Here is a 21,196-nt window from a genome sequence, read left to right as displayed (position 1 = left end):
AAAAGGATATTTTTGGTATCGTCGTCATGGAGATTAAAATCGCCCAAAAATCATTGCGTCCTTAACGCCAAAACAGGCCGCGACCCTAAGGGGTTAAAGGGAATCCGCCAGGTACATTTAGCCCTATAACCTATAGGCTTATTGGTGGACTGTAGGTGGCCGCTGAGGCCGGGGGGTACTCACCTCTGGAAGCCGCTGCTGATGGCAGACTACTTAGCTCTTACCCCCGGGCAACGGCGGGAATGTCGCAACCGAAAACCGCACTGGCTGCGCATCTTATGTTTATGTAGATAGGTTGCGTCAGAAGCTAAGCAGAAGGGCTGCTGATCGGCTGCACTTCACCAGCCGGCCACTAGATGGGACAGCAGCTTTGTGATATCTGGAGTGAAGCCAGCGGCTGGCGGTCCGCCTGTGAACCAGCCCTGATGGAGGCTTGCGGCTCACCCTCCAGGAATGACAGACCTGACAGACCGGAAATACAGGACGCGGAACACCCGTCGCCATGGCAACACTGCGACCAGCGGCACAAGGGGGAGCATATTTGTGATTTCAGCCGCACTTAAAGGGGTTGTCCCGCGAAAGCAAGTGGGTCTATACACTTCTGTATGGCCATATTAATGCACTTTGTAATGTACATTGTGCATTAATTATGAGCCATACAGAAGTTATTCACTTACCTGTTCCGTTGCTGGCGTCCCCGTCTCCATGGTGCCGTCTAACTTCAGTGTCTAATCGCCCGAATAGATGCGCTTGCGCAGAAGGGTCTTCTGCCTTCGGGTCTGTCCGGCAGCAGCGGCGTTCTGGCCCCGCCCCCTTTTACGCGTCATCGCGTAGCTCCGCCCCGTCACGTGTGCCGATTCCAGCCTCCTGATTGGCTGGAATCGGCACGCGTGGTGGGCAGAGCTACGCGATGACGCGTAGAAGAAGCCAGAGCCAGAACGCCGCTCGTGCCAGACCGAGCCGAAGGCAGAAGACCCTTCTGCGCAAGCGCATCTATTCGGGCGATTAGACACTGAAGTTAGACGGCACCATGGAGACGGGGACGCTAGCAACGGAACAGGTAAGTGAATAACTTCTGTATGGCTCATAATTAATGCACAATGTACATTACAAAGTGCATTAATATGGCCATACAGAAGTGTATAGACCCACTTGCTTTCGCGGGACAACCCCTTTAAGTGTAGTGTGTAGTGCACGGCTGCTGAAGGCAATGCGCGTGCACGCTGTGTAGTCACGTGGTAGAGCCAATCAGGAGGCTCTTATCAGCAGCGCTGCTTAAGTGCGGCTGAAATCACAAATATGCAAGGGGAGCGCAGGCCAACACGAGCACGTGTTCGGCAGCCAATCAGAAGGTGCCTTCCATGGACCAATGGGGACGGCAGCAGAGCCACCAATGGGCGCGGCCGTTGTAAGTGCTGTCAGGAAGCAGCGGCGGCAGCGTGGAGTGCGCGGCGTATATTTTGTATTTCAGCCGCGGCGCCTGCGGTCAGTGATGGCGCCCCCTGTGGTCCGCGCTGAGCTCCGCCGCCGGCTCAGGTGTTCCGTGTGAGGCGCCAGGTGACATTGGTCGCCCACCGTCCCCGAGCGATGAGGCTGCTGAGCGCCGCATGGAACGGCTTGTTGGTGCTGCTGGCGGCGCTCGGCGTGCTGGACGTGCTGCTGGTGTACGAGGGCAACCGCTGCAGCATGACCTACATGTACGAGTACCCGGAGTACCAGGTGGGTGAGCAGCGCAGGAGGGGGTGCGGAGCGCCAGGTGGGTGAGCAGCGCTGGAGGGGGGGCGGAGCGCCAGGTGGGTGAGCAGCGCTGGAGGGGGGCGGTGCGCCAGGTGGGTGAGCAGCGCTGGAGGGGGGCGGTGCGCCAGGTGGGTGAGCAGCGCTGGAGGGGGTGCGGAGCGCCAGGTGGGTGAGCAGCGCTGGAGGGGGTGCGGAGCGCCAGGTGGGTGAGCAGCGCCGGAGGGGGTGCGGAGCGCCAGGTGGGTGAGCGGCGCCGGAGGGGGTGCGGAGCGCCAGGTGGGTGAGCGGCGCTGGAGGGGGTGCGGAGCGCCAGGTGGGTGAGCAGCGCCGGAGGGGGGCGCCAGGTGGGTGAGCAGCGCTGGAGGGGGGGCGGAGCGCCAGGTGGGTGAGCAGCGCTGGAGGGGGGGCGGAGCGCCAGGTGGGTGAGCAGCGCTGGAGGGGGGGCGGAGCGCCAGGTGGGTGAGCAGCGCTGGAGGGGGGGCGGAGCGCCAGGTGGGTGAGCAGCGCTGGAGGGGGGGCGGAGCGCCAGGTGGGTGAGCAGCGCTGGAGGGGGGGCGGAGCGCCAGGTGGGTGAGCAGCGCTGGAGGGGGGGCGGAGCGCCAGGTGGGTGAGCAGCGCTGGAGGGGGGGCGGAGCGCCAGGTGGGTGAGCAGCGCTGGAGGGGGGGCGGAGCGCCAGGTGGGTGAGCAGCGCTGGAGGGGGGGGGGTGCGGAGCGCCAGGTGGGTGAGCAGCGCTGGAGGGGGGGGGGGGTGCGGAGCGCCAGGTGGGTGAGCAGCGCTGGAGGGGGGGGGGGTGCGGAGCGCCAGGTGGGTGAGCAGCGCTGGAGGGGGGGGGGGGTGCGGAGCGCCAGGTGGGTGAGCAGCGCTGGAGGGGGGGGGGGGGGTGCGGAGCGCCAGGTGGGTGAGCAGCGCTGGAGGGGGGGGGGGTGCGGAGCGCCAGGTGGGTGAGCAGCGCTGGAGGGGGGGGGGGTGCGGAGCGCCAGGTGGGTGAGCAGCGCTGGAGGGGGGGGGGTGCGGAGCGCCAGGTGGGTGAGCAGCGCTGGAGGGGGGGGGGGGTGCGGAGCGCCAGGTGGGTGAGCAGCGCTGGAGGGGGGGGGGGTGCGGAGCGCCAGGTGGGTGAGCAGCGCTGGAGGGGGGGGGGGGTGCGGAGCGCCAGGTGGGTGAGCAGCGCTGGAGGGGGGCTGTGTGGAGCGCCAGGTGGGGGAGGAGCGCCAGGCGGGGGAGCAGCACTGGGGGGGGCGGTGCGGAGCGCCAGGCGGGGGGGGGGGGGGGTTGTGCGGAGTGCTGGAGGGGGTATGGAGTACTACGTGGGTGTGCGGAGTGCCGGGTGGGTATCTGGAGTGCTAGGTGTGCCACCCTGCTGCAGCTTTATAATGGGCATCAGTGTGATCGGCGATCATTTTAGCAGTAATCGATGTATGTAAATGTGCGCTTTTTGGGCACTGCTAGCTGATCGTTAAAACCTAAAAATCATTGCCCACTTCTATCAGTAGTTCTCATTGTTTCCCGTTGAGAACAAATGATCTGAGCGCAGATAATCGCCTCTGGCTATTAGCTGTGTTCAGGGAAGGCTTCATTTGCATAATTAATTGGTATTTATGTAGCTGAGTAGCTACTTACATACCAATTATTTTTTAATGCTAAACAATTGGTCAAAGCTGTCATTTGAGTGATCTTTGAGCGATTATCTGCTTGTGTAAATGGGCCTTTAGTAACCCCAAGTCTCTAATACCCCTTCCTCCCCCACGCACAAATTCCTAAAGCTAGACTTCAGTTTGGTTAGTAGGAGCCCACAGTACTTGGGAGTGAGTATTACAGACTCCTCCGAGAGCCGAGCGATCACTGATCAAATGTTGGGCACAAGACCTCACGTCTTGGTCTTCCAGTGATTTACTAGTTATTGGTATTTATAGCGGTATTGTTGTATTTTGTCTCCACCAGAATAATGGGTGGACAGATGCTCTGGCAGTCCTGAGTTGAAGGGGACACCCCCAGCGGCTAATTGGGTCCTACAAACGTGCCCTCCAGAGCTGAACCTCCTGGGCCCGTATGCTGCTGGAAGTGGGGCCGGCCCTGCAGGGAGAATGACAGAGTTCCCGCCGGCAACGGTAAATGACCCAGCACAGCAGGGCCCTGAACAGTGTGGTTTGGATGGTATGGGACCACACAAGGAGGCCCCCCTCCCCCATCTCTCACATGGTCCCATGCCGTCCGTGCTGAGCTGCCTCCAAACTGTGCTGTTCAGGGCCCTGCTGTGCTGCGTCATTGCCGCTGCCAGCGGGAACGCTGTCACTCTTCCTGTTCTCCCTGCAGGGCCGGCCCCACTTCCAGTGGCATACGTGTGTGGGGCCCTGGGTGATAAGGCATGATGTCCAGCTCAGTAGGGCACGTCTGCAGCAGCCAATCAGCCGCTGGGGGTGTGTGCTTCAACTCAGGACTGCCAAAGTATGTCTCCACCCATTATTCTGGTGAAGACCAGATACAACCATTTATAGCACCTGTGTATCTAGTGGCCCCACTTACTAATATAATATGTAGTGAAAGGATTTGTTCACCACTGGGCGGCGATTAGATGAAGGCTGGACTGGTGTTGGCGCATTGGCTCTTGGGATGACATGATATGGCGTTCAGGAGATGTGAAGATGGCGAGGAAAGACTCTGCTTCAATGTTATTGGTCAGCATGCACCGCCAGCTATGTATGTGTGAAGGACCTGTGGTGATGTCACCGTCATGTGATCAGGGGGCGGTGCTAAGAGCCGGTATGTGTAAATTTGTGAGGTGTCATTTATTGGAGGTGTGCGGCCGTCTGACAACCAGGTATAAACTGACAGATGGAGTACTGCTGTATCCATAGCAACTGAGGCCGCAGCGGATTGTGGGGGATGTCGCCCATAATGCCTCATTCAGCGCAGGAGGAGGATAAAGGATGTTGTAGTAATAATATAAATGTGTTTCTTAAAGCAGCCTATGCAAATATCAATGTATATATTCATGTATCCACCTTCATGGAAAATGGCTAGCAATGAAACGGTTAACGGGTTCAATTCTGTACACTGTGTGTGTTGCATTCTTATGCTGGGATCTGAAATACACTCCTACACAAATTCCCAGGACTTAAAGGGGTTGTCCCGCGGCAGCAAGTGGGTCTATACACTTCTGTATGGCCATATTAATGCACTTTGTAATGTACATTGTGCATTAAATATGAGCCATACAGAAGTTATACACTTACCCCCTCCCGGTGCTGGCGTCCTCGTCTCCATGGCAACGATCAAACGTCTTCTCTGTTCGCACGAACAGTCGCGCTTGCTCACAGAGGAATCCTCTTCTTGATGGTCCGGGGCTCACGAGCTGCGTCCTGGCTCCTCCCTCTTCTCGCGTCATCGTGTAGCTCCGCCTCCGTCACGTGGTGCCGATCAGCCAATGAGGTGGCTGTAATCGGCAGTGGAACGCAGACTGGAGAAGAACATCCACGGTGCACCATGGGAGAAGACCAGCGGTGCCATCTTTGAAAGAAGAATCTTCAAAGCTGCAGAACGGGGATCCAGGTAAGCGAATCTTTTTTTTTTTTTTTTTTTAAATAACAAATGGATGTGCTTTTACTGTCTACGAAAAAAGTTTTTAGGTTTCGGCGCGGGACAACCCCTTTAAGGTCCTGAGATGTGTTTCTCATGAGAAAGACCTGCGATGCCCACCGCTCATAAGAGGGGGGCTGCTCCTTATCTCCTCCCTTGGATTCCTTGGTCCTGATTGGAATATTAATAAAGTCTATGCTACTTGGGTATATAGGAATTACATATTCACCTAGCAACATACACCTGGGGCGTAAACATATGTTAATCATTAGTGTCATTACATACTAGGCCAATCATTGTTGTTATGATGGGGGGGCATGCATGTAATTGGTGCGTCATATTCAGTATAACTGTATTGTACTTCCTGTAAATAAACCAGAAGGGTATGGGGGCTGACGGGGAGCATCCGTGAGTTCAAATACATATATTCATGCATGAGGCTTCTCATTATAACCAATCTGGAGCAAACCAGTAAAATCTTCTGGAATATGATTTATTCCCATAACAAGGACCTGTGGTGAGATCACCATCATGTGATCAGGGGGCGGAGCGAAGAGCCGGTAACTGACATCACGTAACTCACACATCACATGGATTGACGGACCAGTGGTCGTTGGCAATGTGACTGTGGCTCGGCAGGATGGCCGGGCCGGTGGCACTGTGGCTCGGCAGGATGGCCGGGCCGGTGGCACTGTGGCTCGGCAGGATGGCCGGGCCGGTGGCACTGTGGCTCGGCAGGATGGCCGGGCCGGTGGCACTGTGGCTCGGCAGGATGGACTTGGTCCAATCACAAGTCTTCACCTGAGCAGGTCTCCTCGGGAGACAAACCCCAAGCATAGGTTTAGATGGATCTCTGTGTCTCCTGTCTGCCCGTATAGATAGTGATCGCGCTTGGAGGAAAAGCTCGCCAGTATTAACCTTGCCAAAACTAACTTGTCCTGGATAATGATCGGCGAGACATTGGCTGCCCTTACAGACTGAGGAACTGAAAGCTTGGGCACCCTGGCATCCATACACCATAAGCCCCGGGCCCTTCAGTACATGCTGGCCAGCCTCTTTAGTGTTTCTTCCTCGGCCCTTTAATAAATCTGCATTTTGTTTCACGTGTCATAGTCATCGGTGGGGGAATTGCGCTGCACAAGCTTTTAAGTATAGCGTGACGGCCGGCTTTCATTGACTATAATGGAAGCCGGCCACGCGTATTCCTGCAGAATTCTGCAACGTGAACATTGAGCTATTATCAATAGAACCTAATAGCTGCATAAAACTGCATAAAACGCGTCAGTAATCCGGCCGTCGGCATTAGCCCTTAGACTTTGTACTTATTGCTTCAAAGGAAAACCAATAAAAACTTATGTAAGCCAAACTTAGGGGTGAAGAATGTTGTAGATCACCGTCATAATATCTGCCCCCCGTTGTGTAGTGCAGAATCTGATGTGGGAAGTCTGCACCAATTCTGCTCCATGTGACTGTACCCTTATGTTAATGATTCTATTAAGCTGATGTAATACATTAATAACATGCATAGAAATTAAAAATGCACATCAAATTTTAAGTTCATGTTAAAAGGGTTGTCCCGCGGCAGCAAGTGGGTCTATACACTTCTGTATGGCCATATTAATGCACTTTGTAATGTACATTGTGCATTAATTATGAGCCATACAGAAGTTATTCACTTACCTGCTCCGTTGCTAGCGTCCCCGTCTCCATGGTGCCGTCTAACTTCAGCGTCTAATCGCCCGATTAGACGCGCTTGCGCAGAAGGGTCTTCTGCCTTCGGGTCTGTTCGGCAGCAACGGCGTTCTGGCTCCGCCCCCTTGTACGCGTCATCGCGTAGCTCCGCCCCGTCACATGTGCCGATTCCAGCCAATCAGGAGGCTGGAATCGGCACATGTGACGGGGGCGGAGCTACGCGATGACGCGTACAAGGGGCGGAGCCAAAACGCAGCTGCTGCCGAGACGAACGGAGAAGACCCATCTGCGCAAGCGCGTCTAAAAAAGCAAGAAGACACCGAAATTAGACGGCACCATGGCGACGGGGACGCCAGCAACGGAGCAGGTAAGTGAATAACTTCTGTATGGCTCATATTTAATGCACGATGTATATTACAAAGTGCATTAATATGGCCATACAGAAGTGTATAACCCCACTTGCTTTCGCGGGACAACCCCTTTAAATTAGTCTTGTGAGAGGAGCGGTCTGCTGCACGCTGTCTGACTCTCTACTCCTCTCTGTGCATCTTGCTTAATACGTATCCAGATTTCTTGGCTCCCCAACAGGACTTTCAGAAGTTTACAAGGACTAAAGAGTAAAAGCTGCTATTGACCTTCGCTCACACGTGTCTACTGAGGGGAAGGTGGCTGATTAACGATGGATTTTGTATTAGAAATGTACTTGAGCTGTATGATTAGTCTGCTTAGCAAGTGGTAAAACGGATGATAAGTTCTTCATCTTATCGTCTATGCATATATCTAACTATGTAAGCCTTAACTAAGCTGAGTAATGCTTCTAGATTAACCAGTTTATGGTCCCGGAGACAGTTGGCCAACAGCGTGTGACTAGGGAAGAGTTTTGCCCAGAGACTGATGTCTCTGCACGGATGATGACGTTGTCGTCTTCTAGCCTCGTTTTCATTGTCTATAAACTATAAATACTTCTGCTTGTTAACAAAGTAAATGAAATCCGTTGTGATTACACGGAGTGTTGTGTGACTGCTCATAGATTGTCCGAGTGGCTCATGTTTTCGCCTACCAATTCGAAACACAAGACTATTATACCCTTAGCGCTCTGTACACTAAGGCCGCCTGCAGGCGACTGGGTCTGATCCGGCTGCGAGAATTCTCCCCGCAGGACCCGAGCGTCTGCAGAGAGCACCGCGTACTCGCCCGTTCCCGCAGCTCTGACTCTTTCATGAGCCGGCGCATGCGCAGAGCGGAGCTGGCAAGCCTCGCACAGGATTAGAGCATGCCGCGGTTTGTTTGCTGCGCGTCCGTCTCCATAGGATTGCGTGCTGTAATGCAATCCTATGCAGGTGTGTACGGGCGGAAATTCTGCAGGGAATTCTGCCGTGGAATTTCCACCCATCTGCAGGCGGTCTAAGTCTCCTTAATCAGAAATGTGCAGAATTTTTGCAAATGTTTACAATATAAACAAGTGGAATTATCTGATAAAACATTAGAACAGTATGTATGTGCGTTCATATTTGACATCCTGCAGTTGGAAAAAAATTCAAATTTTAAAGAATGTTCTGAAATGTTGTCCTTTTTAATATATATGTAAATTGTCTCCGTCCCCTTTGACCACCTAGCTCACGTGCAATATGAGAGGAGATACAGAATGTGTAAAACTGTTGGGGAGTTAAGATCCTTTTCCACGGGACGAACTGCTGGGCAATCTGTGGCCGAGTCTTGTCCCAGTGCTGCTCGCTCCTGTGCTATCGTTGGCATCACTCACAGCGCTGCCGGTATGGAGGTGGAGCGGCCCAGGGAGCGTTCTCTCCCACCCACCTCCATTCACAGTAAAGAGTCATTCATACTGAATGGCACGTCATTCAGGTTTTTGCAGGCAGAAACAGAACCCTTCCCATTCAGTTACGGCATGCACTTCCATGGGACGATTAGCATTCCGAATCCTGTGTAAACATGGAGATCTCAACGATAATCGGCCATGTAAAAAGGACATTCTCTTAGTGGCACATGCAAGATTTCCATGGAGACTATCTGGTGTGTGTCGCCATGTTCAGGAGGGCCTCATAAACTGACAGAACGTGGACAGTGAAGCCTTGTAGGAGCTGTGAAGACATCACACACATCGTCTGCCCTCGCTCAGGGGGTCGTACAGGCCATTGGAACATCCATTGGCACCAGAACCCTCCGTAGGGACCGGCATGTGAAGGGTTACCAGCCTCGCCACACAACATCACAGTGGTGAATGCACAGCAGCGCTTGGAGCGACCGACTAAGTGGAAGCAAGTGTTGTGGACGGCTGAATCACAGACACCATCTTCTGGTCCGATGGCGGCACTTGGGTCTGGCCGTCACCTGGAGAGGTGATTCTACGTGACTCATCATCCCAACAGGGAAGTTTTGGAGAAGGTTCTGTTATGGAGGAGGGAGTTCTGATGGGAAGGACTAGGGCCATTGGTTATAGGGAAGTCACCCTCAACACCAACAGGTACAGAGACATCCGGACAATGTGGCATTACCTTCCTTGTGGTAATACTCTGGGACAGCTCCCAAGTCTCCACCAACATGATCGAGCGCCCCATCATACGCCACGTAGTTTGGGGAACAGAACGTCTGCAGACGTCGCTGGCCACCCAAAGTCCAGATCTCAATCGCATTGAGCGGAACAAAGTAAAATGCCGTATCCATGCGCCCAACATACCCGTCGTCACTATCTGAAGCCCTTGAGGAATGCGGCAAATCCCTCCAAACATATTTGGAAATTTGGTGGGAAGCGGCTGCAGAGGGTTCCTGCAATCATTCAGGCCAAAGGTGGCTCAACTCCAGGTGGAAAGATGGGAATAAAATCCAATGTCATCACCTTTTGTGTCAAAAAATCTAGCATCTGCGTACCCGTGATTTCTGTGCGGTGTCGCTGTGGTTTCTCATGCAACTTCGTAGTGTTACTCTGCTGGGATTTTTCTGGGGGGGGGTCTTGAAATATAAGCCCTAGCTACATTTAAAAATACATTACCTTACTGAAGGCTGTCCACTCTGCCTGACTTTTCCTTCCGAAGCTCCGGCACACTGGTTTGCAGTTCATAAGCCCCGCCTCCAGGAAGCTCTGGCTAAGGTGTGGCTCTTGAGAACCAATCAATCAGTGCCGCGCTCGATATACCAATCACAGCCATTGCATTGAATGGCTATGATTGGCTGAGGTATGGCACTCGAGAACCAATCTGAGACAGTGCTTCTGGGAGACGGGATTTATGAACCCCCTAACGAGGAAGCGGCGACTGAAGACTGCAATCCAGTGCATTGGAGCGGACAGCAGCTGTTAGTAATGTATTTATTTTTTTTTTATTTTTTTAATGCAGCTAGGGCTTATTTTAGGGGAGACAGTAGGACTACCTACTGTTCAAGTTGCATCGCACCACACGAAAGCCATGGTTTCATGCAATGCAGCATAAGGGAAAGCTCCATAGGGAAACATGGGCTACAAAACATCATAAATCGCAGCAATCTTCAGCATGCTGGGATTTTCTAGGAGTGCAGGAACGTACTCCCCTGAAGATGTAACAAGTCATCTGTACCAATAGAAACTACAGGATGTCCGGCAGTACCGCTGAGCTCTCGCCCAACTGTGGGGAAAGTGTTATTTGTCAGAAGATGGCGGCAGAAAATAATAATTAGAATATTTGTCTAACATTCCGTGTTACTGTGGACCGGTATTGATAGAAGCTCCTCTTCACATTGAGGAGGTCGCGCTGTGCCTCAGTATCTTTCCTCCTCATCTCCAAGTTCTTACTACGCCCGCCCCCATCGTGTGGCGCACCTCTGGCCTACGGAACTAGCTCACTACAAGACCGTTTCTGGGGGGCTCAAATTGTATGTTTTTTCTACGGCTGATTATGAGCTTTAGGCCGCCTGCAGACGAGCGGGTCGGATCCGGCAGCGAGAAATCTCGCCGCGCGATCTGACCCCAGAGCCTGCAGGGACGAGCGCGTACTCACCCGCGCCTGGCGGCCCCGGCTCTTTGATGTGCCGGCTGCTGTGCAGCCGGCGCATGCGCAGACCGGAGCCGGCGGCCGGGTGAGTGCGTGCCCCGCAGAAAATTAGAACATGCCGCGGTTTGTTTGCCGCGCGAGATTTCGTATTGTAATGCACTCCTATGCAGACTTTCAGCGGCGGAAATCCCGCGGCGGGATTTCCGCTCGTCTGCAGGCGGCCTTACAAAGGACCAGTGTGCAGTTAACTCTTTGGTATTAGTGTATCTTGACTCCACCGGAAGCTAGGGGTTTGACAGGAGGAACGTCCCTCTCACACCCCTAGCTCCCGATTTGGGTCAAGATGTCAAGGTCCTGGAAGGAGGTAAACTGCAGTACAGAGGGAAGCGGCATTGGAAGTGAGCAGCCGCCCATGTATGTTAGCTGGTGCACTGCTGCCACACTGTTACCGCAGGTCACCGTCTTTTCTGCCGCCCTCTGAGCTGCCCTCCTCGTGATGGTGTATGCGGCTGGTTCTTCCGCCGATGCCGCTCTACTTCTGCGCTGTAAGAGCGGGTCACCGCCTCTCCCACAGCCTCCCAGCTGTTTGGGACCGGTGGCTGTAACTGTCACTCCCCTGCCGATGGTGCCTCTCTGCTGTGCAAACGCTGTGTGCGAGAGAACCTTGTGTCCAGCACTAGCCCGGTGGTATTCTGCTGCTGTGGAAGGTCGGCGCTGTGTCCTCCCTACACAGCTGGGTGATAGCCCAGTAACGGCGCTGTGCGCTTCTACACACAGCGCGGTGCCGCCTTCTGGGCCGGCGGACGGGAAAGGGACTTTCCAATGCAGCAGGCTCCACGATGCAACTCTGGTCCAGGGTGGGCAGAATTGGTGCCGCAACATTTGGACAGTGGGCTGCCAGGACCTGCAGCCAACACAGATCAGGAGCCAATCACATTTAGGGGGCATTACCCCCCACACCCACCCCCCGTCAATCTTGACTACACCAGGACTTCCTGGTGGCATCAAGATACACTAATACCACCCTTTGTATCTAGGCCTGGCATGTAGAAGTTGTATGTGGCATGGGGTAGGGCAGGAGAATTCGGTCCTTGTGTCCCAGATGCCAGCAATGCCTCTGTTCGTGATCTGTGACTGTTCTAAAACGGGAAAAAGGACGAATTTGTGTTTGTTTATTTTTTTTAGAAAATACAACTTCCAAGAAGAGTTTCGGCCCTTTATCCAGCATATGAGTTGTATCTGTACGGCGAGGGCGTTTACATGGAGGAAATCCGAAATCTTTCCTTAACTGGAATTCCGGTCTTATTTCTTCCTGGGAATGCCGGCAGCTACAAGCAGGGTACGTGGCAGCTACAAGCAGGGTACGTGGCAGCTACAAGCAGGGTACGTGGCAGCTACAAGCGGGGTACGTGGCAGCTACAAGCGGGGTACGTGGCAGCTACAAGCGGGGTACGTGGCAGCTACAAGCGGGGTACGTGGCAGCTACAAGCAGGGTACGTGGCAGCTACAAGCAGGGTACGTGGCAGCTACAAGCAGGGTACGTGGCAGCTACAAGCAGGGTACGTGGCAGCTACAAGCAGGGTACGTGGCAGCTACAAGCAGGGTACGTGGCCTGTGCCGATACAGCAGATGAGAGATGTTATGGGACACAATTAGCGTTAGCATTTATTTAAGTTCTTCCTGTTAAGGACTGCGCCTAATTTGTGGTTTATAGGACCACAGGATTTCTTCTTGCGCAATGACGTTGTGAGGAATTGTTTTCATGCATTTTAACCCCTTGAGTGTCAGGTTTCCTACCACCCTGTCGTGCCCACCAGGGCAGGTTTTTTAAAATGGTCTAATCATTGAATTTCAACTAGTTTTGCAGTTGCGTCTCAAGAGCCATAACTTTTTCATTTTTCCATTGACATGGCCATATAAGGGCTTGTTTTTTGCGGGACAAGTTGTGATTTTTTTAAACAGGGGGGAGGAAAAAAAGAAATGGGGAAAAAAGAAAAAAAGGGGCCATGTCATTAAGGGGTTAAATAATGTATTAACTTCCTTCTCTGTGTCATTATGACGCACACGGATACCACATGTGTGATTGTATTTTTGATTTTTTACAAAGTAAAGGGAGACAAGTGTTTTTTTTATTTTTTTAATTTTTTTACTTTTTTTTTTGTCCCTTTAGCGGGGGTCCGATGGTGACAGCCCTTTACATGCTGCAGTGACAGCCCTTTACATGCTGCAGTCACATAGACTGCAGCATGTAAGGGGTTAACACAGCAGAGATCGGAGGTTTTCTCTGATCTCTGCTGTAAGAGCAGGTACCTAGCTGTCCTCTCACAGCCAAGCACCAAGCTCTCCCTGCACAGAGACCATCAGCTTGCTTCTGACAAGCCGATGGTCTCTATGGCAACCTGTAAACAAAGCAGGAGATTGCCGACATATCGGCAATATCTTCTGCTGGTTTTTCAAAGCCCTTGCTTTGTTCTCTGTGGGTCTGTGCAGGCAGAGCACACTGCCACAGCTTGTGGCATTGTGCTCTGCAGCTCCCATAGTGATACATAGCCTGGAAATGCTATCTCACTATGAGCAGTGGAGCTCGTCCCGGAAATTTTCCGGGCGTGCCACTCAAGGGGTTAAAGGGGTTGGCTGAGTTTTTTTTTTTTTGGTGTTTTTTTTTTTTTTTTTTAAACTCCTGCTACCCACGGCCAAAAATGAGCTGCTCTACTTGCCTCTCCCAGCTCCCACTTGTCCAGTCTGGCCGCCAGGTCCGTGCCGGTTACGGGGAGCCGACTTTACCATCTCTTCTTATTTTTCTTGCTCGCACTCTTGTACCGCCCTGTGATGCTACGTTTCCTTCTTTGTTTCCTCAGTCCGCTCCATCGGATCCGTTTCTCTTCGTAAAGCGGAGAGCGTTGGTTACAGCGATCACTTCGATGTCTTCAGCATTAACTTCAATGAGGAGCTGGTTGCACTTTATGGTGGCAGCCTGCAGAAACAAACCCAGTTTGTACATATAAGCATTAAAGCAATCCTTCGCCTTTATAAGGTAAGACGTCTTGTTTGTTCTTCTGACACTTGGTAAAGCCTTAGTCTGAATTCTTGTTCTATGTTGGCTTGGCCCCCTCCCTGGGGTACAGATGAGTGTGGTAGTCCGAGGCCAGATGGTGGCCTGTAGGGTAACCTGTTGGCCCGAAGTTGGGTCTAATTGTTGTATAGCGCCAACCTATTCCTCAACGCTTTAAGGTAATTTTGTTTTTTTTAAATATCTGAAAAAAGGCATAAATCTCGCATATCACGTATTTTTAAGGCAAAAACGCATTGCATATGCATCACACGCGCCGCAATCGCTGGAAAAACTACTGACGGCGCCCTTGTAAAGTCAGCTTTAAATAAGAATGTCCAATTTTAAAGATGGCACTCATGAAATAACGGCATGTTCAATCTGTGATGTACACAGAAGAGGCACCAACTGAATGTTGTACCATCCAATACTAAGTAACACCTCAATAAGAGCGGATGATGAGGCTATACACTGATTGTCAAAGCCAATCCCTCCCCTAGAAGTTGTTGGAGTGGAATGAAACTGATCCCTTGAAGGGAGGAACTAGTACCCTGTTGTACCGCCTCTAGCCTGGATACAAGATGTGATACAGGCAGGCATGGAGGCTTTAGTACCCTGTTCTACCGCCGCTAGCTTGGATACAAGATGTGATATGGGTGGGCATGGAGGCTCTAGTACCCTGTTGTACCGCCTCTAGCTTGGATACAAGATGTGATACCGGCGGGCATGGAGGCTCTAGTACCCTGTTGTACCACCTCTAGCTTGGATACAAGATGTGATACAGGCAGGCATGGAGGCTCTAGTACCCTGTTGTACCACCTCCAGCTTGGATACAAGATGTGATACCGGCGGGCATGGAGGCTCTAGTACCCTGTTGTACCACCTCTAGCTTGGATACAAGATGTGATACCGGCGGGCATGGAGGCTCTAGTACCCTGTTGTACCACCTCTAGCTTGGATACAAGATGTGATATGGGTGGGCATGGAGGCTCTAGTACCCTGTTGTACCACCTCTAGCTTGGATACAAGATGTGATATGGGTTGGCATGGAGGCTCTAGTACCCTGTTGTATTGCCGCTAGCTTGGATACAAGATGTGATACCGGCGGGCATGGAGGCTCTAGTACCCTGTTGTACCGCCTCTAGCTTGGATGCAAGATGTGATACAGGAATGGAGGCTCTAGTACCCTGTTGTACCGCCTCTAGCTTGGATACAAGATGTGATACAGAGGGCATGGAGGCTCTAGTACCCTATTGTACCACTTCTAGCTTGGATACAAGATGTGATATGGATGGGCATGGAGGCTCTAGTACCCTGCTGTACCGCCTCTAGCTTGGATACCAGATGTGATACAGGTGGGCATGGAGGCTCTAGTACCCTGTTGTACCGCCTCTAGCTTGGATACCAGATGTGATACAGGTGGGCATGGAGGCTCTAGTACCCTGCTGTACCGCCTCTAGCTTGGATACCAGATGTGATACAGGTGGGCATGGAGGCTCTAGTACCCTGTTGGGCTACCTCTAGCTTGGATACCAGATGTGATACAGGTGGGCATGGAGGCTCTAGTACCCTGTTGGGCTACCTCTAGCTTGGATACAAGATGTGATATGGATGGACATGGAGGCTCTAGTACCCTGCTGTACCGCCTCTAGCTTGGATACCAGATGTGATACAGGTGGGCATGGAGGCATACAGGTTCTGTTTGGTATCCTGCAGCATATCGCTTCACATTTTCTGTAACAGCCTCTAGATCAGTCAAACTCGTAGGCTGTGGAGGTTGGCGTCTCAGATGGTCCCATACATGTTCTATTGGCGATTAAATCTGGTGACCGGCAGCCACAGAAGTGTGACAATGTTGTGGGGGCTCCTGTGACCCCCTTGTCTGTGCGGCCGAGCATTATCCTGCTGGAAGCCGCCATGAGAGGAACACATGTGGCTGCAGGATGTCCTGAACATATCGCTGAGCTGCACAAGCGGAGGACGGCACACAAGGCGCCTCTGCAAAATCAGCAGCCGAAACATCCACCCTGCATGAACTAAAGAGCAGATTGTTGCTGTAAGCCCCAGGCCGCAGGTCTGAGTGTAGAACACATGCAAGTCGCTCTGGGAAGATCTACAATACTATCTGGGTTGTCTTAGCGGGAGCAGTAACATATTGTCTGCACCAAATCTTGTGTTTTTGTCTTTATTGTAGAACCAAGAATTCCCTCCGCAAAGTGTCATACTTCTTGGACATTCAATGGGTGGCCTTATTGCAAGAGCGTTATTTACCCTAAGGAATTTTAAGCCTCAACTGATAAACCTCATTATAACACAAGCTACACCTCATGTTATGCCAGTGTTGCCTATAGATCATTATCTAACTGGTGAGTTTCACTTTCCCATATAAACTGAGTGTCAGATGTTTAGATCTGTTCATCATACATTCTGGCGTGGGCTGTACCGAGGGCGAGGCTTCCTCCTGGCGGCCGCCCTGGTTGCGCCGAGGGCGAGGCTTCCTCCTGGCGGCCGCCCTGGTTGCGCCGAGGGCGAGGCTTCCTCCTGGCGGCCGCCCTGGTTGCGCCGAGGGCGAGGCTGCCTCCTGGCGGCCGCCCTGGTTGCGCCGAGGGCGAGGCTTCCTCCTGGCGGCCGCCCTGGTTGCGCCGAGGGCGAGGCTGCCTCCTGGCGGCCGCCCTGGTTGCGCCGAGGGCGAGGCTGCCTCCTGGCGGCCGCCCTGGTTGCGCCGAGGGCGAGGCTGCCTCCTGGCGGCCGCCCTGGTTGCGCCGAGGGCGAGGCTGCCTCCTGGCGGCCGCCCTGGTTGCGCCGAGGGCGAGGCTGCCTCCTGGCGGCCGCCCTGGTTGCGCCGAGGGCGAGGCTGCCTCCTGGCGGCCGCCCTGGTTGCGCCGAGGGCGAGGCTGCCTCCTGGCGGCCGCCCTGGTTGCGCCGAGGGCGAGGCTGCCTCCTGGCGGCCGCCCTGGTTGCCCGTGCCTCCCCAAATGCTGTCCCACCATGTGCTAGTGTTGTAAGAAGTGCTCACGTTATTGCCACCCTGTCTACATTTTGTCCATGCACTGCCAGCAATGTAATTTGCGCATGCACATTTGATTTTATGAATCTACCCAGAACAGAAGGATGAACTGCGCATGCGCTGATCACATTGCTCATGGCGCATGCGCGAGATATAGACTGTGGTGGCGATGACGTGAGACTGCCCCATATCACTAGCGCAGAGTAGGTACACGGGCCTCCCGAGAATATCTGGCTAGCCCACTGGACCAATGACCCAGGATTTGCATGCAGCATGGGGAGGGCTAAGGGCTAATGCCCACGGACGGATTTGCACCACGGTTTCCGCGACGTAAATCTGTGGCAGAATAACAAAACTATTAGGTAATAGTCTGCGAATAGCTATTATTCTATTAAACCTAATAGCTCAGTCCTCACATGTGGGATTTTTCCGCGGATTTACACCGCGGTAAAAAAATCGCGGCCTGCTTTATTATACCGTTTTTTTCCGCGGCGAGAGGTCTCCATTAATGTGGTATTAATGGTGACTGCGGAAAAACGTGTGTTTTTTGCGATCGCCAGCAGGGACACTTTCGTTTATCCCCGCGGGATTCCCGTGGCGTACAACTAAACTTGTGTTCCATGTAACCGGGTCACCTTTCCTACAGACCTTCAGAAACTGTTGCACGTTCGCGCTCTTGCGTCGGCGTCGCCTTATCCCAGCTTGTTCTCATTGTTCTTTCTCTGCCTCTCGTTTTAACAGATTTTTATGCCTTAGTGAATGATTATTGGACTTTGAATCAAAACCAACTTCAAAATATAACTCTTCTTTCTGTTGCTGGTGGATTCCGGGATTACCAAGTTCGATCAGGACTGACGGTTTTGCCATCCTTAATCAAGAACAGTGCCTTGTCTGTCGTGGTAAGACCGCTTCATGTGTCCGGGGGAAGTTAAGGTGTTTTATTGGCTCTCAAATTTAAATTGTTTGTCCAGCTGAGACAATTGAAAAAAAATGGATGCAAATCTATTAAAACCATAAAAGCAGGTGCACTTACCTGCCCTCTCCTCCGGGGATCAGCACCATCCTCCCAGTCTCTATTAATCGTCTACCACCTCATCTCTGCATTGGTTGTGTGTCGCTGAGCTGCCGGGAGCCATGATGCCAGGAGAACGGCATTTGACTACAATGGCTTCTGATTGGCTGTATCGGCCAGGTGGTAGCCATTCCTAAACCGATCATGAGGATCACAAGGGGGGTAGGTTCTGCAGCTTTTGCTTTAATACGTTTTTGATCATTGTTAAAGAATGGTCTGGAGAAGCCCTTTAAACTGGATTTTTGGAGAGATTACACTGCTGCCTCTACATTCTGCTGATGAGTACGGGACTAGAGGGTAGGATCCTAATGGGCTACCAGTGTAAAGTCCAGAAAACTACTTAATTATGCGGGTTGTCCTCCTCTGAGTGACTGCTGAGCTGTGCCTAAGGATGGCTCATCAATGGCTACATGATTTATGCTCGTTTGTTTGTGGGGCAAGTCGTATTTTTCAGCGATACACATTTTTAAAAATAAAATAAATGGTAACGCTCAAGCATCTTTAACCCATTCCCGCTCCAGGACAGTAGCCCTGCCATGCCCTATCACAGCGATCATCAGGGCTGTGGTGAAAGTCCCCCAAGGGGACACAAATGTTAAAAAAAAAAAAAGTAAAAAAAACCCTTTTTTATGCTTTTTCTCAGATTAGCATAAAAAAGGTTAAAAAAAATTAAACCCCCACATATTTGGTATTGTCGCGTCCGTAACAACACGTACAATAAGTTGCACATGCTTTAGACTGTGCGCGGAAAAAAGCGTTAAAAGAAATGTTTTGCATTTTACCTCACTAAAAGCGCAATAAGTGATTAAAAAAGCCGTATGTACCCCAAAATGGTACCAATAAAAACTACAGCTCATCTTGCAAAAAATAAGCCCTCACAGAGCGACGTCCATCAAAAAATAAAAAAGTTATAGGACTTTGAATGCAGCAATTTACAAAAAAAAAAATTCCAAAAAAGGTTTTTATTGCAGAAAAGTGGAAAAACCTAAAAAAATGTAAGAATTTTGGTATTGTTGTAACCGTACCGACCCGCGGAAAAAATGGAATGTCTCATTTATGCTGCATGACGAACGCTGTAAAAAAAAAAAAATCTATGGCAGAATTGATGCGTTTTCTCTCCCTGCTAACATAAAAAAATAATAAAAGTTTTACAATATAGTCAATATACCCAAAAGTGGCACCGATAAAAACTACAGTTTGCCACGCAAAAAACAAGCCCTCATACGGCCGCGTCGACGGAAAAATAAAAGTTATGGATTTTGCTAAATGGAGAAGAAAATCCACAAAAATCGTTGCGTCCTTAAGCCCAAAATAGGCCGTGTCATGAAGGGGTTAAGTGGGATGAAATGGTAAAAGTAAAAAAAAAATTAAAAAAATGCTTTTTTTCTTTTTTAAAGGGATGAAGAATGGGGAGGGGTGTGTGTGTTATTTACTAACCTGCAGAATGTCTTGTTCACTCACTGGCATGGAGGGGGGGGGGGGGGGGCACCCTCTGGCCAGTTGCTTAGATGCTGGGGGGTAGGGGGGTAGGGTAACCACCCTCTAGCCAGCTGCTTGGATGCTATGGTCAAATTGTAATGTATGCAAAGATTGTTGGTTTATACTTAGAGGTTGTTCTACTTCTTACCGATGGCAACTTCAGGATGGGTAATCAATAGCAGATCTGCAGGGGTTCTGGGTGGCAGATCAGTTGTCACCCTGGGCTACTGTCTGTGTATACAGAGCTGTCTGCTTCTGGCAACACAGCAGCTCCTTACATTAGGACAGCAGCTTGGGGTAAAGGCCCATTTACACACACATATCTTTCAAAAAAAGGAAAGATCAGCGATTGTTTTGCATAAAGTACTAATAGGCACTAATTGTTATTTGCACTTTATTAGCTTCATTTGGATGCAAATGAGCTTCTAGGAGCTGTTACAGAACTCAGCAGGAGGCTATGTAATTAGCTCCATTGTTCAGCCAGGGGCTCTCCATGGAGAATTCAGCACCATGGACAGAAGACACAGCCTGCAGTCCTGTATATCAGCTGTTCTGCTGGTGGGGCTGAGAACTGGGAACAGCTGTAACAATGTTATCAGCTGTAATCGGCTCTCAGCAGGCAGAACACAGCCTGGGGTCCTGCTTATCAGCTGTTCTGCTGGCTGGGCTGACATCTAAGACAAAGCAATGAGCTGTTTTCAGCTGAACCCCAGCAGAACATAGCGTTGAGTCCTGGTTATCAGCTGTAATGACTGTTTTCAAGCAGAACTGTAAACCAAAGTTGGACTGAACAGTGAAATCTGGCACATTTAGACATGACGATTATCGCTGAAAAGACGGCTTTTGAGTGACTTTTGAGCGATAATTGTTGTCTAAATGGGCCTTAACAGCTGTCCGGCAGGGATCCTGGGCAGTGGATCCCCGCTGATCTATTGATGACCTATTCTGAGGGGAAGTCATCAGTATTTGGGGCGTAGGGACAACACCTTTTAGTCCAGAACACTTGCTAGTTGGCCTGGTATGAGATGAGCGGCATATAATGGTGTCTATTGTATTCTAGAGCACCGCCATTCCCAGAACATGGGCGTCAACAGATCACCTCTCTATTGTGTGGTAAGTCAGAACCAAACAGAATTCCTTCTCATTCAGTGTAATGGCTGACCTTTCAGATTAACCCCTTAGTGAAGCGCCCTGTTTTGGCCCTAAGGACACAACGATCTTTTTTTGCACAGGGGGGCTGTGGTTTTTATTGGCACCATTTTTTAGGTACACATAATGTATTGCATAACACTAGTAAATTTTTTTTTTTTTTTTTGAAGACCCAGAGGAAAAAAAGACAAATTCTGTCGTTGTTGGGTTTTGTTTGCTTTAATGCCGCATCAATGACCTGATATGTACTGTTGCCTTTCAGCAGGCACTTCATAAGTTCTGTATTTCCTGCCTTTGGTCTGACTGTTCTTACCGATGCCCGAGAAATTGGGTAGCTCCTTCACCGACCCCCCCACCCCCCTCCTTTTTTTTATTTCTTTTTCTAACGTCCATTCATGGGAACTGCTTCCCAGCCAGGATGTCAATTTACATCTTGGGGCAAGAAGGGGTTAAAAA

General features: G+C 51.4%; 1 protein-coding gene across 4 annotated transcripts in view; it reads left to right on the top strand.

Annotated features, from left to right (window-relative positions):
• Positions 1-1,390: 1,390 nt before the first annotated feature.
• PGAP1 (post-GPI attachment to proteins inositol deacylase 1) overlaps positions 1,391-21,196 on the top strand; it is a 123,583-nt gene continuing 103,777 nt past the window's right edge. The window contains exons 1-6 of one of the 4 annotated variants that reach the window (XM_066577279.1): positions 1,391-1,408; positions 12,170-12,323; positions 13,843-14,018; positions 16,228-16,399; positions 17,782-17,939; positions 20,652-20,704. In XM_066577279.1, the coding sequence (XP_066433376.1) occupies positions 1,394-1,408; positions 12,170-12,323; positions 13,843-14,018; positions 16,228-16,399; positions 17,782-17,939; positions 20,652-20,704 (728 nt within the window). In that variant the 5' untranslated portion in view covers positions 1,391-1,393. The other 3 variants (XM_066577278.1, XM_066577280.1, XM_066577281.1) reach the window with 3 other exon arrangements.

This window comes from Eleutherodactylus coqui, chromosome 8 (genome assembly GCF_035609145.1).
Source record: "Eleutherodactylus coqui strain aEleCoq1 chromosome 8, aEleCoq1.hap1, whole genome shotgun sequence".
Taxonomy (NCBI): Eukaryota; Metazoa; Chordata; class Amphibia; order Anura; family Eleutherodactylidae; genus Eleutherodactylus; species Eleutherodactylus coqui.
This window is presented reverse-complemented; position numbering and strand designations above follow the sequence as displayed.